Here is a 13,625-nt window from a genome sequence, read left to right as displayed (position 1 = left end):
TATAGCAGTATTTTTCAAGCTTAGCAACTTTAAGATGTATACACTTCAACTCAGCAGAAGACTGGCTGGGGAATTCTGGGAGCTGAGATCCACACTTCTTAAAGTTGTCAAATTTGAAAAACACCAGTCTGTGGCATTAAAATTTGGAACAAAATTATATCGATATCCAAAGCAAAAATGTCAAAAATTGCTTTCTTACTATTATTTGCAAGCCAAAATAAATGAAAAAAGATTAAAATTACAATATCTCCATAAAAACAAATTTCATAATTGTATCCTTAAATAATTGTTTCTTGATCAAAGCACTCAACCAATCTTGTATCTGAATAATGATCTGCTCATTATTATTGTGTATTCTCACAATGTTAAAACCATGGAATTTCCCCTTTCTGGTTTAGCATTATATGAAACCATTATTTCTTGTTTAACAAATTGTTTTTTAAAAAAATCTTGCCTTAGCATTATAAAGTAGTGGTTCCCAAACCTGGATCAATTATCCATATTTGGGTAAAAGTGATTTTTCTGTCAGTAAAAACACATTAACCCATTACCCAATCACATTTAAACTGACTTAAAGTGTTTTGCCCACATTGGATAAATAAGACTTTTTGATAGCAATTTTGAGAATGAAAGGAAAAGGCTTGGGAAACTTTGGTTTAAAGTAATGTCCTTGTCTCTCAGAGAAAATTTAGAGGGTAAATCAAGTGAACAAGAACTTTATTTCTCATAAACCAGACAAAAGGAGACACCTGACTCCAATCAGATACAATTATATACATCCAGGGCCCTTTGTCAGTACAGGTAGTCCTCAACTTTCAACAATTCGTTTAGTGACCATTCAAAGTTACAATGACACTGGGAAAAAGTGATTTATGACTATTTTTCACACTTATGACTGTTGCAGCATCCCCATGGTCACGTGATTTATATAAATCTTGACAACTGACTCACATTTATGATGGTTGCAGTGTCCTAGGGCCATGTGATCAACGTTTGCAACCTTCGGACAAGCAAACTCAATGGAGAAACCAGATTCAGTTAACAGCTGTGTTACTAATTTAACAACTGCAGTGATTCAGTTAACAAATGTGGCAAGAAAAGTTGTAAAATGGGGCAAAACTCACTTAGCAACATACAATTTGGGCTCAATTGTAGGTGTAAGCCGAGGACTACCTGTAGTCCTTCGTGAGATTAAAAATGTATGAGCAGCAAATGAGCTTATATTTGCTTTCCCCATCTACTTCATTTGCATTTTATCAGATGTATCTGGGAAAATACCAAGAATTCTTTTGCTTATACAGCTGAAATCAATTAAGAGGCAAGGAGTGGGATTCCTGACCTGTGCTTCCCCTCTCCTGCCTCTATGAATTGGCCTCACTGCTATCTATATAATGGAGAAGAAAGCTTGATAGGGCACCTTTGATAGCGCATAAAAATGTACCTGCTCACAAGCTCTCTGCATGATTTAGATTTTAGAACTCTTGACAGCCAGGTTGATATACAGAGATAAAGCGCTGAACTAGATATCAGGAGACTGTGGATTAGAACAGGGCTTTTCAACCAGTGGTACGGGTACCACCTGTGGTATGTTGGCACCTGGCAGGTGGTAGGTAGTACGTGACCATCCTAGAAAAGTAGCGGGGGTGGGGAATGAGCTGAACTGGTGGCAGCACCACACAAACCTGAGCGAGAGATGGCTGAAGCTTCAGGGCTGTTAGGGCTCAGCGGAAGCGCCAGGATCAGTGCTTCTTTGGGGCTGTTAGGGCTCAGTGGAAGCGCCAGGATCAGCGCCAGGCTCCAGCTGGAGCTCAGCACTGTTCCTGGTGCTTCTGAGCCCAGAAGAAGTGCCAATCAACTGGAATGTTGCAGCATCTCCAAGATCTTGTGATTTACATTCAGATCCTTGGCATCTGAATTTATATTTATGACGGTCACAGTATCCCAGGGTCATATGAAATGACCAAAACCTGCTGCAACCACCCAGCAGATGGGGGGAGGATAAAAAACAAACTCTCCCCACCCCCCACCCCCCACTGCCAATCCTCAACAGAAATGCTCACAACAATAAAAACCTTGGACAGGAGGAAGAGTGCCGCCGGGCGGGCAGGCAGGCGTCTTGCTCAGCTGTGGCTTGGGGGGCACTTTTTTCAGTGCCATTGTAACTTCGAGCAGTCACTAAGTGAACTGTTGTAAATCGAGGACTACCTGTACCTCATCACTTTTTTCCTTTTTTGGGGGGGTTCAAGTTTTTGACACCTTGCTAGGTGACTGGTGGTACTCGGATGTTGCCATATCCTAAAATGGTACAACGGGTGAAAAGGTTGAAAAGCCCTGGATTAGATGTCTCTTGGGCATGAAAGGTGACTGGGTGACTTTGGGCCAGTCCTGCCTCAATGGGTTGTTGTGAATGGTAAAATACAGATAGTCCTTGACCTACAACCAATTATTTAGCAACTATTAACTATTAGGTTAATTAATCACTTATCTCAAACTCAGATCTTCTCTAGTTTGTCGGTGTTAATGAAGTGAAATGCTATAAATACCACTGAAGAGACAGGGCTATAAATCATGGGCCTGTTCTCACATGACTTTAGCCTTGTCACCATGAGAATACTAGTTGCTTTCCCAAAAGCAAAGATGGATTTGAGATGGGAAGTGAAGAGAACCTTGAAGTAGTGGAGAATATAGCAGGAGACCAGATACTGAGTGTATTATATAAGAGATTCAAAACATTTGTTTCAGGATCTTGGTATCTGATATGTTGCCAGTGGGGAAACAATAGATGGTGTATGGGTTTGTATTCTTAAGAATTGTATTGTTCTCCCATTAATATCCAACTAAGAATTTTTAGTAATGACTATCAAGCAAACCTGAAATTAAATGTGGAAAGAATGAAGAATAGCCTTAAATTGTTATTCTTTAATGTTTTTTGTCTTCTATTCATTGATTTCTTATACTATTTCTCAAGGAGCTGTCAAGTTTACATAGAAACACACTGCTTGGATCATGCTTGCTTGATGCAAATTTCATGGCAAATCGTGAACCAGAAAGTAATGGGGTATCAGCATGTGCAAACCATCTTTTTACAATCAGTTTAATTTTCCTTACAATGTTACCATGGAAAGCATACTTTTTAAATACTAGAACTATACAAATAAAAATGAGATGAGATAACATCAGTAAACTTTCATTAAGGTCATCCAGGAGCCTTTCATGGACCAATAAGAAAAGTAAGGAAGTAAGAACATAGGGATGACTGATTATGCCAAAGGATCATCTCATCTAAAAACTAGCAAGAAGTTCTTGAACAACAACACACAAAAACAAAGAGTATTGTTTTCCATTGTTGGAGTAATGGGAAAACATTTTTGGACCACCAGCCACAGTAGATGTTTATATGGCATGCCAAGACTACTCTTTTTGAAACAAACAAAGCATACACACATAGAACCCAACAACTCCTTCCAAAACTTAATTCTCACTTATCAAATTCAAAAGCTTTAACTTTGACAAAGAGCTAAAACTGATTGAATTCCATTTAAATTTCAGTTGCAGTTGGGGAATGGGTCAGAAGCACATTATTTAATACAGAGAAATATGTTACACATGAATAAAAACACTCTCTAATGACAGTTCTGGTCTTTCTTAAGTGGCTGTTCTATCAAGTATCATGTTGTTCCCATGAAGTTCAACAACCATTTCACTGTGGTTTTAATGAATTATCAAGCAAAGATTTTTTTTAAAAAAGGTATATATGCTAGGCCCTTCATAATGGTCTAAACTTCAATTATTATGTGCCTTGTTTCTCCAGTCAAATATAATCAGAGAAATGGTAAGAGCTATTTAGACACTGAGTGTTATATACCTGCTTTGGGCAGGAATCCAAGGAAAGAACCCAAGACAGTTGACTATCCATCCTCTACTTAAATTCACAGAAAATAGTCCCTTCTCCTCTGAATATCTTTGTTGCCTTTCTCTGAACCAGTTCCAGTTTGTCTGAAACCTTTCTAACAAGTGGTGCTCCGAAACAAGGAAGGCTTAATGTGAAAATGTGGTGTCCCAAAGGCAACTACACTTTGTTTTTCCTTGAACTGAACTGAAGAAGCTTCTTGGATAAGAAGCAAAACATCTTCAAGGAAAAACAAAGTCCATTTGCCTTTTGAAAAAAAGCACTTTTGGGACAACCATGACCTGGATGACTCAGAATCTCCATAGACAGTGAGAATGTGATATTATTATTTTATTTATTTATTTATTTATTTATTTATTTATTTATTTATTTATTTATTTATTTATTTATTTATTTTAATTCCATTTATATCCCGCCCTTCTCCGAAGACTCAGGGTGGCTTACAAGCTTAGCAGTAGCCTTCATTCTATGTATATGCCTGCTTATTAGGGCTTTCACACACACCCCAAGCGGCATTATTACAAAGTCAGCTTAATTGCCCCCAACAATCTGGGTCCTCATTTTACCTACCTCGGAAGGATGGAAGGCTGAGTCAACCTTGAGCCTGGTGGGATGCGAACCTGCACTAATTGCAGGCAGCTGGTGTTACTTAAGGAGGCATTAGCCCACTGCTCCACCAAGGATTAGAAATGACTACTACTACTACTACTACTACTACTACTGCTCCACCCTTGATTAGAAATGACTACTGTCTGCAACCACATCTCTCAAGGGTAACTCATTTGGTCTTTTTATCCACTCAGTGCAAGATTATTTCTGCACATTCTATTGCTAATCTTGGTATCTTACCACACTATATTTGTGCAGTTAAATATTCCCTATTTGAATAATTTTGCATTTATCATGTTTAAGTTCACTCTATTACTTTCATCTAATTTCTTTAGCCTACCAAAATTGTCTTGACTTTTATTTATTTCTTCCAGGGTATTAGTTATCTATTCCAATGTTGTATTTTCTTTTGAACTAATAAAATTAATATTCTTTTCATCCAAGGCATTAATAAAACTGTTGATGAGTAGAGGGTCATGACTGAATCTTGAGGCATCTCAATACTTCTCTATGGTTTGATGGTTGGCTATTGATGAGTACTCTGAATATGATTCTTGAGAATATGGTTTTTGATAATAAATTGTCACATCAACCAGCCTGTACTTGAATAGCTTGGTAAGAAAAATGGCCCGGAGTACTCTACAAAATGTTTTGTTGAACCTAAAATATAATAGGCTCATAATAACATTCTACTGAGGATGATTCTAGAATCTAGATCTATACTTTGAGAATTTTTCATTTGATGACAAATCTAGAATTTCATACAGTATTTTATATTTAACTACATTTGAGCTTATCTTATGATACTATATTTCTCTGACAGTATAATAGGCCAAGTTGATGTTTTCCCAATTTTGATTCATTATTACAATAAATCAAGATCTATACAAACAACTGGTATGCAGTCATTCTACTCCACATTCTGCAAAGGTAGTTATTAAACTAAAGTACATCACTTATTCTACTGTAGTTTCTTATGCTGGGGTGAACCCAGAACTCAGTTAAGCACTTGCATACAAACAATCAGAAATCAGCTTTACACATCTGGGTTTGTTACTATTTCACCATAGTTCTGATGTGAAATTCTAGTAGTTCTTATTACCAAATCCTAGCCTGTTGGCTGGTCACAAAACAAGGAGGCAACTTGGCTGTATATGAATTGTTTACCTCCTGATTTTATTAAGCCAGAGTTTTTAGTTCATAGGGACATATGCCATGCAATCTTTTTCCTTTTTGGTTACAACACAAACAAAAGAGAGAGGGAGAAAATCCAGATACCAATAAAAAAGCATTTGGGATCCTTTCCTTTCTCTTCACAGCCTGCTTCCCTCTCTTCCCTCTCTTTATAGTCTGCAACAAGGTTGGTTGCAACCAGCTACCTTCAGTATATTATTTTTTAAATTATTTTTAAATTACTAACTATTTTTTTCAGGGCCAGTCTATCTTGCAACTCATAAATGGAAACAACAAAATTCATATTTCAGTAACATGTTTGTGGAACAATGGCATAAATATTTACTTATTCACTGATGAGGTTACTGAGTGAATGAAAGAAATCTCTGCAAACAAATGTCTAAGTTCACAGATCACCTGGAACCTAGTAAACAGGAAAGTAAACATGGTAACATGAAGATACATTATTTCACTTACCCAGGAACCCTAGTGTAATGCTTCCATTACACAATGGATTCCATACATGTGTAATCATTTTCAACCTTACTTGTATTTGTAGGGGTTGGTTATGCTAGTCATATTCTCAGGTGACGATAATTCCTATTATCCTCAGCAAAGAAAATACAAGATTGGATAAAGGGTGCTTTAACTCTTTCCCCAAATTCAGAGGTTCCAATGGTTTATTTTTTTTTACTTCTAAAAAATTACAGATGCTCTCAATTCAAGGGAGACTCTGGTTGTATATCAATATAGTTTCTTTGACATTAAAGGCAGGGCCTTTTTTTGGAATTTGGTTTCAACTTCCCAATGTGGTTTATAATACTAATTTTCCTTTGATTTCCCTTCTCAGCTGCATCTGATCATGCTTTTTATGGGGTTTACAGGGTTCTTAAGCCACACATAAGAGGAAGCATTTAATCTGAAAACAAAATGTTGAACTGCTCATGCTCCAAAACATATAAGTATCTTCCTGTTGACAAGGCAAGAGAAAACTACATTGGAGGTTAGGTTGGAGAGCACAGGAAGAAGCTAAACAGAGAAGAAACAGACAGGAACTAGAGTCATAAAGGATAATACATGTCCTTTGGGCAAGAAATCTAGCTTTAGGATAGGCTTAGGAATTAGGAAGAAACTCATTATATGAAGAATTTTTCAATGGGTGAAAGTAAGCAGGAACAATTTTTTGAGGTATAAGGTGATGAGTGATTCCATAAATGTTTACCATGATTGAAAATCTCACTTACAAAAGTTCTATTTACTAGAAGGCAACTAATGATGTTGATTCCCTTCAACTTCTTTAGTTCCAACTCCTCAGGATACACCGGTTACACTAGTTTGTCTTTGTCTTTCTTGGGAAAGTGGCACATTTCCAAAGGAAGACTTGGGCTGTGGCCATCTACTAGACCAAAAGGAGGTCAATTTTTCTAAACAAATGCTTTGAGGGTAGAGAGAACAAAAGTACAGGCTACATCCACTTAGATTTGGTGTTTCCAATCCAGATTGGTCTTTTAAATTTTCCTCTAAATAAACATTTTAAAAGGAAGGACAACTGTGCAATGTGTATCACACCACTCACTTTTTAGCTAATTGAGAATTAAAGTCAGCATGAAATATGCCTGTATGCCTGCTGCCCCATCATTTGGTCTAATTTCCGAGACTTCAAATATTACAACTATGTAGTACTTTGAATTTGAATGGAAAAAGTGGTTCAGAACAGCTGAGATATGGTAGGATTAATATGGAATCTGTAACAAAACAGACGAATCCTATCATTGGACAATATGCACATGCTGCCTTAAGTGGTAGAAGATGGAAAGTTTGGAGCAATCAGAAAACAGTGAAAATAGTCCTTGAAGTTGCAACTGTTATAGCATCTCCACAGTCCACCCACCTTGCTGCTGGTCATTCTCATCTTCTCTTTCCTTCCAACTTTCCCAGCATTACAGCCTTTTTCAGAGAGACGGGTCTTCACATAGTATATCTGAAGTAGGATAATTTGACCTGGTCATTTGGACTTTGAATGAGAACTCTAAGTTGATTTGTTCAATGATCCACTGGATTGCTTTCCTGGCAGTCCATGGAATTGTCAGTAGTCTCCTTCAATATCCAAGTTCAAAAGTGTCAATACCCTTCCTATCCTGCCAACTTTTGCTTCCATAGAGTGTCACAGGTAATACAATTGCTTGCACAATTTTGACCGTTGTAGAATTAGACACATGACATTTGAATATCTTCCAAGACTTTCATGGCTACTCTACCAAGGGCTAGTCTGTGGCATGTTTCTTGACTGATTGTTTTTGGGGTTTTTTTGCAATGTGTATATGGGTGAATATTTCTGTTCTCTGGCAGAAGTAGATAATTTTCCTGTAACCAGTGCTCTGAATGTAAGCTCCTGCTGGTTTTCTTGCTGTCCACAGCTAGTTAGAGCCAACTAATATATTGGCAGAGCACTGTATCTGAACAAGAATGCTATATTTTAGACATTTGCAAGAGAAAGTTTGCCTGAGACACTTAAGGGCCTGTGCTACTGCACAGGTCAGAAGTGGCGTTAAAATAGGATCAGGATCGGTCCAAGAAAGTCTTCTCCTATGCACTGGTTCCTAAATTAAAGCAAGTCTTTCGGTTCACTTTTAAAACCCTTCCCATTTCAGCTTCATATATTCCAGAATTGTAATAAAAGCAGCATGAGAAGGTTCATAGATGGTTAGTTGAACTTGAGATATTTTTCAAAGCAGAAACTATAATTTAATTTAACTGATTTGTCATGACCACACAGTTTAATAACTATAGTAAAAAGGAAAAGGTTCCCCCGCACATGTGTGCTAGTCGTTTCCGACTATAGATCACTGTTTTACACATGTTAAATCGGATCAACTTCTCAAGGATTGTACTGTAACTGCAGCACCAGCTATTTTGTCTTCAATATATTTATTTTCAGTTTTCATAACCTGGCAATCTGCTGAAGGCCAATTATTGGTTTGGAGTACTGTTACATTTACCATTCATTTGCAGGGAACCAAGTTGGAGAACCCTGCTATATCCCACTGAATCACCTTGAGCTTATTTCTGATATATGGGCTAATGTTATACTATACACTTTGTTCTAGTGTGTTGTTGTTGTTCTACTATACTTATAGGGTAAGGAATATTTCTTGCTAATTTACATTTACTAGTTGAATTCTGATGTCATGGGAGATTTGCCTCCTACCCTTGACCTGCTTTATATCAGTTAGTTCTAAATCAAATGATTTATGCTCAGAGATCAACAATAGATACAACCTGATAAAATCAAACAGTTAAAAGGAAAGAAAGAAAAAGGATTGTCCATTTATGTTTCATGTTAGTTGTGGTCTCATTTTAATTCATTTTAAATTTGACCACTGTGTAGGCAGTTTCATGGTTTAAGTTTCATGGTATAAAAATTGTCCATTCTCCCAAGTCTACTTAGTAAAAGAGGGGTTATGATATCCTTTAGGTTTAGGAGATCCTTATAAAAGTTACAATAAAAAAGAACATGTTGAATTGTGTCAATTTCCCCAGAATCAAAAAGGCAAGTGCACTGAGACAGGGACATATTGGCCTACCTGCCAGATAGTAGCACCGATGGAAGGATGTTATATCTGGGTGTGAAAAATCCTCCTTAAACCAGAAGAAGAAAAGGCATAGAAATGCTTGCAGGTTGCCAGAAATCTGCACCTAGTGTATTTCTAAGGTTGTAAGAGCGTGAGCTGGCTTAAAATTGATATTCAATGCCATCCACAATTTTTGCAACACCAGATACCGTATTTGGCCTGTACAAAATCCAGAATTAACAAGGAATTGACAGGCATTCCATACGTTCTTAAGTTCTGCTCTACCATTTTTGTCCAGAGTGAAAGTTAATGAAAGTTAGTTCAGTAAGAACACAATAGTTGCACCAATAGCAATTGCAATGAGGACTGCCCTAATAAATATTTAATTTTAGGCTGCTAGCCTTCATCACTGTCATCACAGAATGGAACTTTTGTTATCAACTCTTTAAACAACTGCAATGCTTCTCTTTAAGGACCACTTACATTCAGGTTTATTAGATTTTCTTGTTCAAATGCTCTTTTCCCAAGTTCAGCCATTTAAATGTGTTCCTCTGTAAAATGAACACATCCATTTCCCAAACTGCCTATATGTGTTTCTGTGTGTGTATTCTCACATCCATATCTGTCATTTTTACACACATGCGTGCTACGCTGCTCTTTATTTACTCATAAAATTTATATTACTCAAATTCCATATTCCTATAAACTATTTGAAAAGAATATCTCTGAAAATATATTCTAAAATCTACGATTCTATCAACATTTCATTTCAGCAAACCAAGAAATGAACATGTCACATTTACTAAATTTCTAAAATTGATCTCTTGTAACTGCCATTTCAAAATACATTAGTTCACTGGAGGGTTTTTTTTTTACATTTTCCGACTGTAAATTTCATATTTTGCCAGATACAACTGAAAAAAAAGTAGGGAACAGCAACTATTGCTAAGCACATTGATTTGTGCTTAGATTGTAAGCCGCCCTGAGTCTTCGGAGAAGGGCGGGATATAAATGGGATTAAAAAAAACAAAACACTCCTCTGAAATGTTTTCTACCTACCCAAATGCTATGTATACATGTAAACTTTGTTTTTCTTATCATGGTATTCATTTCTTCATTAGTTAGTTTTGTTGAAATAATATTCAAGGAGAAACCTCCTCTTTACTACTTTAAATGGGGAAGTCTTTTAGTTGTTTTTTTAACTGAGGCGACATGATCACAGTTTCAAGTTTGATTGTCACCTCAAATAGATGATTTACATCCTAGTAACATTGAAATAAATGCATGTGTTCTGCTATTCAGTCTACTTCCTTTTTCTAATGCTATGAAGGTAGTCACAGTTTTTTTCACTGAAGTTATACCCATAATTTTTGCTGCTGCTTCAAAGCTTGTGAACCTAAATCTCTCATATCTGATCTGATTTTGCAATCAATTCAGGTTGCACAGCAAAATAGTTCCTTGGAGTTATTTCCATAATTGTTTCACAAAAATGGATCCTTAGAGAATTATTTTTCAATATAATCAAATTAATTGCCCATTAATTATATTTAGAGAAGCTTCTAAAGGCGTTACATTCAGCGTAATTCTAAGCCTAATCAATCCCTTGCCATAAAAAAATTCCACTCTTAAAATCTAAATGCAATGAGACCTTACTAAAATATTGAGTCAAAGAATAAAACGGATGCTTTCTGAGTTTCTAGAACAGAATATATTTCCTATGCATGGAGTCATACATATATCTGCTTGAGAATAAATCCCATTGAAATCATGTGATTTACTCCTAGATTGCTTTTAGAAATACCAGATTATGACCTCACGACATAAGTCTCCTCTTGGGACTCATATTGGTAAAATGATAAAGATGCAAAGAAAAGCTTTTGCTTAAGACTGTGCTTGCTTACTTACTAATTATTACTAGTAATAATTAGGTCCCTCATTTCTTGTCAGACCCACTTCCACTGTATGCAGTTGGAAGTGATGTGGTTAGGTGAACTTCCCAGTTCTTACATCTTACTTACACCTAGATTCTACATCCAAGTGAAAGGAATGTAACATATACATGAGGTCCGTTCTTTTGCATGTTTCCAGTTGTTTTCACTTGGGCTTATGCAGAAGGCATTCACATCCCAACAAACTATGAAAACCCTGCAACAATGTAAGCTTAAGCAAAAGTTGCAAGTACTAGGATCTCCTGGAAAATGATTTTGAAACCCTGTACCATTATGTTTTGAACATCTTCTCCCCAAAATGGTCACCCAGGTTTCTTTTCCTGTAAATCTCTAGGAAAATAGTTCTAAAGTCCTTTTCATACAGTGGATTATGATTCCTTTGATTACAATAAGCAAACATTCTTTCCTTGTTTTAATGTTATCTAAGTACCTGATACTCCCTTTAAATAAAATAAAGATTATGACTATACATCATAGAAATTATTTTTTTTTATCCAAATACTTTCCTTCACTTGGTTTATTTTTTTCTTCTTATAAAAATACTTTCTTTTTGCAAAGCAAAGACCAATGGCTAAAGTTCAAGAAGTTCTTTAGCTGTGCCCAATGTGAGTTGAACACATGCAATCCTGAATGAAAAAAGATGCCAACTATTTATCTGTTGAAGGGGAAAAATCATCATCATCATCATCATCATCTCAATGCCTACCTTACCCTTGTCAAAAAATTTTTTTAGAAAAATCAAAGCATTTGCAAACCAACAAATAGAAAATCCAGTGTATTGAAAACACAAACCCATGTTCTTGACACACAGAACAAGTTGCACACATCTTTAGATTCAGGTTGCTATAAAGTCTATAGAGCAAGGATTCTTCCCAAACCAACCTTTTTCCTTTTGAACTAAGAAATATTTGGAATATTAAACCTATAGAGCTAACATTGCTCTATAGTAATCCACTTTGCCAACAATATGGAACTAAACCCCCTAATTTTATTTTTGCCAGGTAAATCTCCCATCAATGATTGAATGACAGGAGTAGAATATGTGAGACATGACCTTGAAGGCACAAGTTCAACTCCATTAAAAAAGAGAGAGAACTAAATGCTGCAATTGAAATTATTATTCCTATGGTTTGTCATTGTTCATAACTGATATTGTGATCTTTGATGTGTCTAATTTTTATAGCTTGGAAATGATGGAAAATAAATAGGAAACGGGCTAAGGTTGTAGATGATTTGCTTTGATTTCTAATAAGTATCAAGAGATATTGCAATGAACATTTGAATTTAGGAATTACTCAAAAAATTGGAGGCTTAAAACAGCTTAAGAAATTTCTTTCTTAAACTTTATAAACTGATAGGATATGTAATGGCAGGCAACACTAATTTGGAGCAACAAATATATTCTCAGCAAAGTAAGGAAGTGAACAGCAATAATATTGTCCAAACAAAATTTTCAAGATTCTGGTCTTGATCAAATTACTCACCCACAATGACACCAATGACAGTGAAAATCACAAAAAAATTTCTCAGTAAATAATTTTTAACATCTTCCTTTGTGATGTTTTGAACCTTCTTTTTTGCCATAAGAGTACGTTTTCGGACCCCTTGCTGGAAGCGCTCCATCCTATTCCCCGATCTTGTGTCTTCACCGTTAACTTTAGTCATTTCTGTCTCAGGAATAAAAAAATCCCCCTTACTTTTTTGTGTTCTTAAAAATCTTCCCAGTAATAAGAAGGGACAAAAGAAATTAAATTAAAACAGATAGTTTTTACCAGAGATAAGACCTAGAGAGAAAAAAAATAAAAAGAATGTGAGTTTAATGCAGTTAGCTACATTTTTAAAACAAAATCATGTTCTGTAATAACATTCTTAAAAATAGACTACTTAAAATATAGATATTAATAAGCAAATTTCATACTTATTGGAAGTTAACTTTTTAATAACTAGCCATTGAAAAGGCCAAAAATTACATAATATTGACTTGCTGATGATAACGATATGGATGGAAATCAAAATCAAACAACAGTGAGCTTATGATGATGAATCTAGAAAAATGATATTGGCAATATGTGCCCATTTTATACTGCAATCACTGAAGAAAGGACTAATTCCCATTAATACATAAGACATGTGGGCTAAAAGAAAAGTTAAACAATCATGGCGTATATCATGGGATATATCACATCTGACATGTTCAGCTACTTTAGAAGAATGTTCCAAGATGCATTCCTGTTCCAGATTTATGTTATAGTTACTTTACTAATTCACCAGGGCAACTAAGAATTTAAAGTGGCAATTTTAGTTGTTGTTGTTGTTAGCTGCGAAGTCGTGTCCGACCCGTACAAGTGTTTATAAAAGAGGCTCCATCTTTATTGTAAATCACAATAAACCAAATCTCACAAGTCACACATC

General features: G+C 35.8%; 1 protein-coding gene across 4 annotated transcripts in view; it reads right to left on the bottom strand.

Annotated features, from left to right (window-relative positions):
• Positions 1–13,004, bottom strand: part of SLC1A3 (solute carrier family 1 member 3) — a gene marked incomplete at its 3' end in the record, with an annotated part of 36,234 nt that extends 23,230 nt beyond the window's left edge. For all 4 annotated transcript variants that reach the window (XM_081321202.1, XM_081321203.1, XM_081321205.1 and 1 more), the window contains exon 1: positions 12,698–13,004. In XM_081321202.1, the coding sequence (XP_081177328.1) occupies positions 12,698–12,878 (181 nt within the window). In that variant the 5' untranslated portion in view covers positions 12,879–13,004. The remainder of the gene's footprint in view (positions 1–12,697) is intronic.
• Between the last annotated feature and the right edge of the window lie 621 nt (positions 13,005–13,625).

Source organism: Vipera berus, assembly GCF_964194415.1.
Source record: "Vipera berus genome assembly, chromosome: 2".
Taxonomy (NCBI): Eukaryota; Metazoa; Chordata; class Lepidosauria; order Squamata; family Viperidae; genus Vipera; species Vipera berus.
The sequence above is the reverse complement of the archived record's forward strand: the minus strand, read 5'-3'. Positions and strand labels throughout refer to the sequence as shown.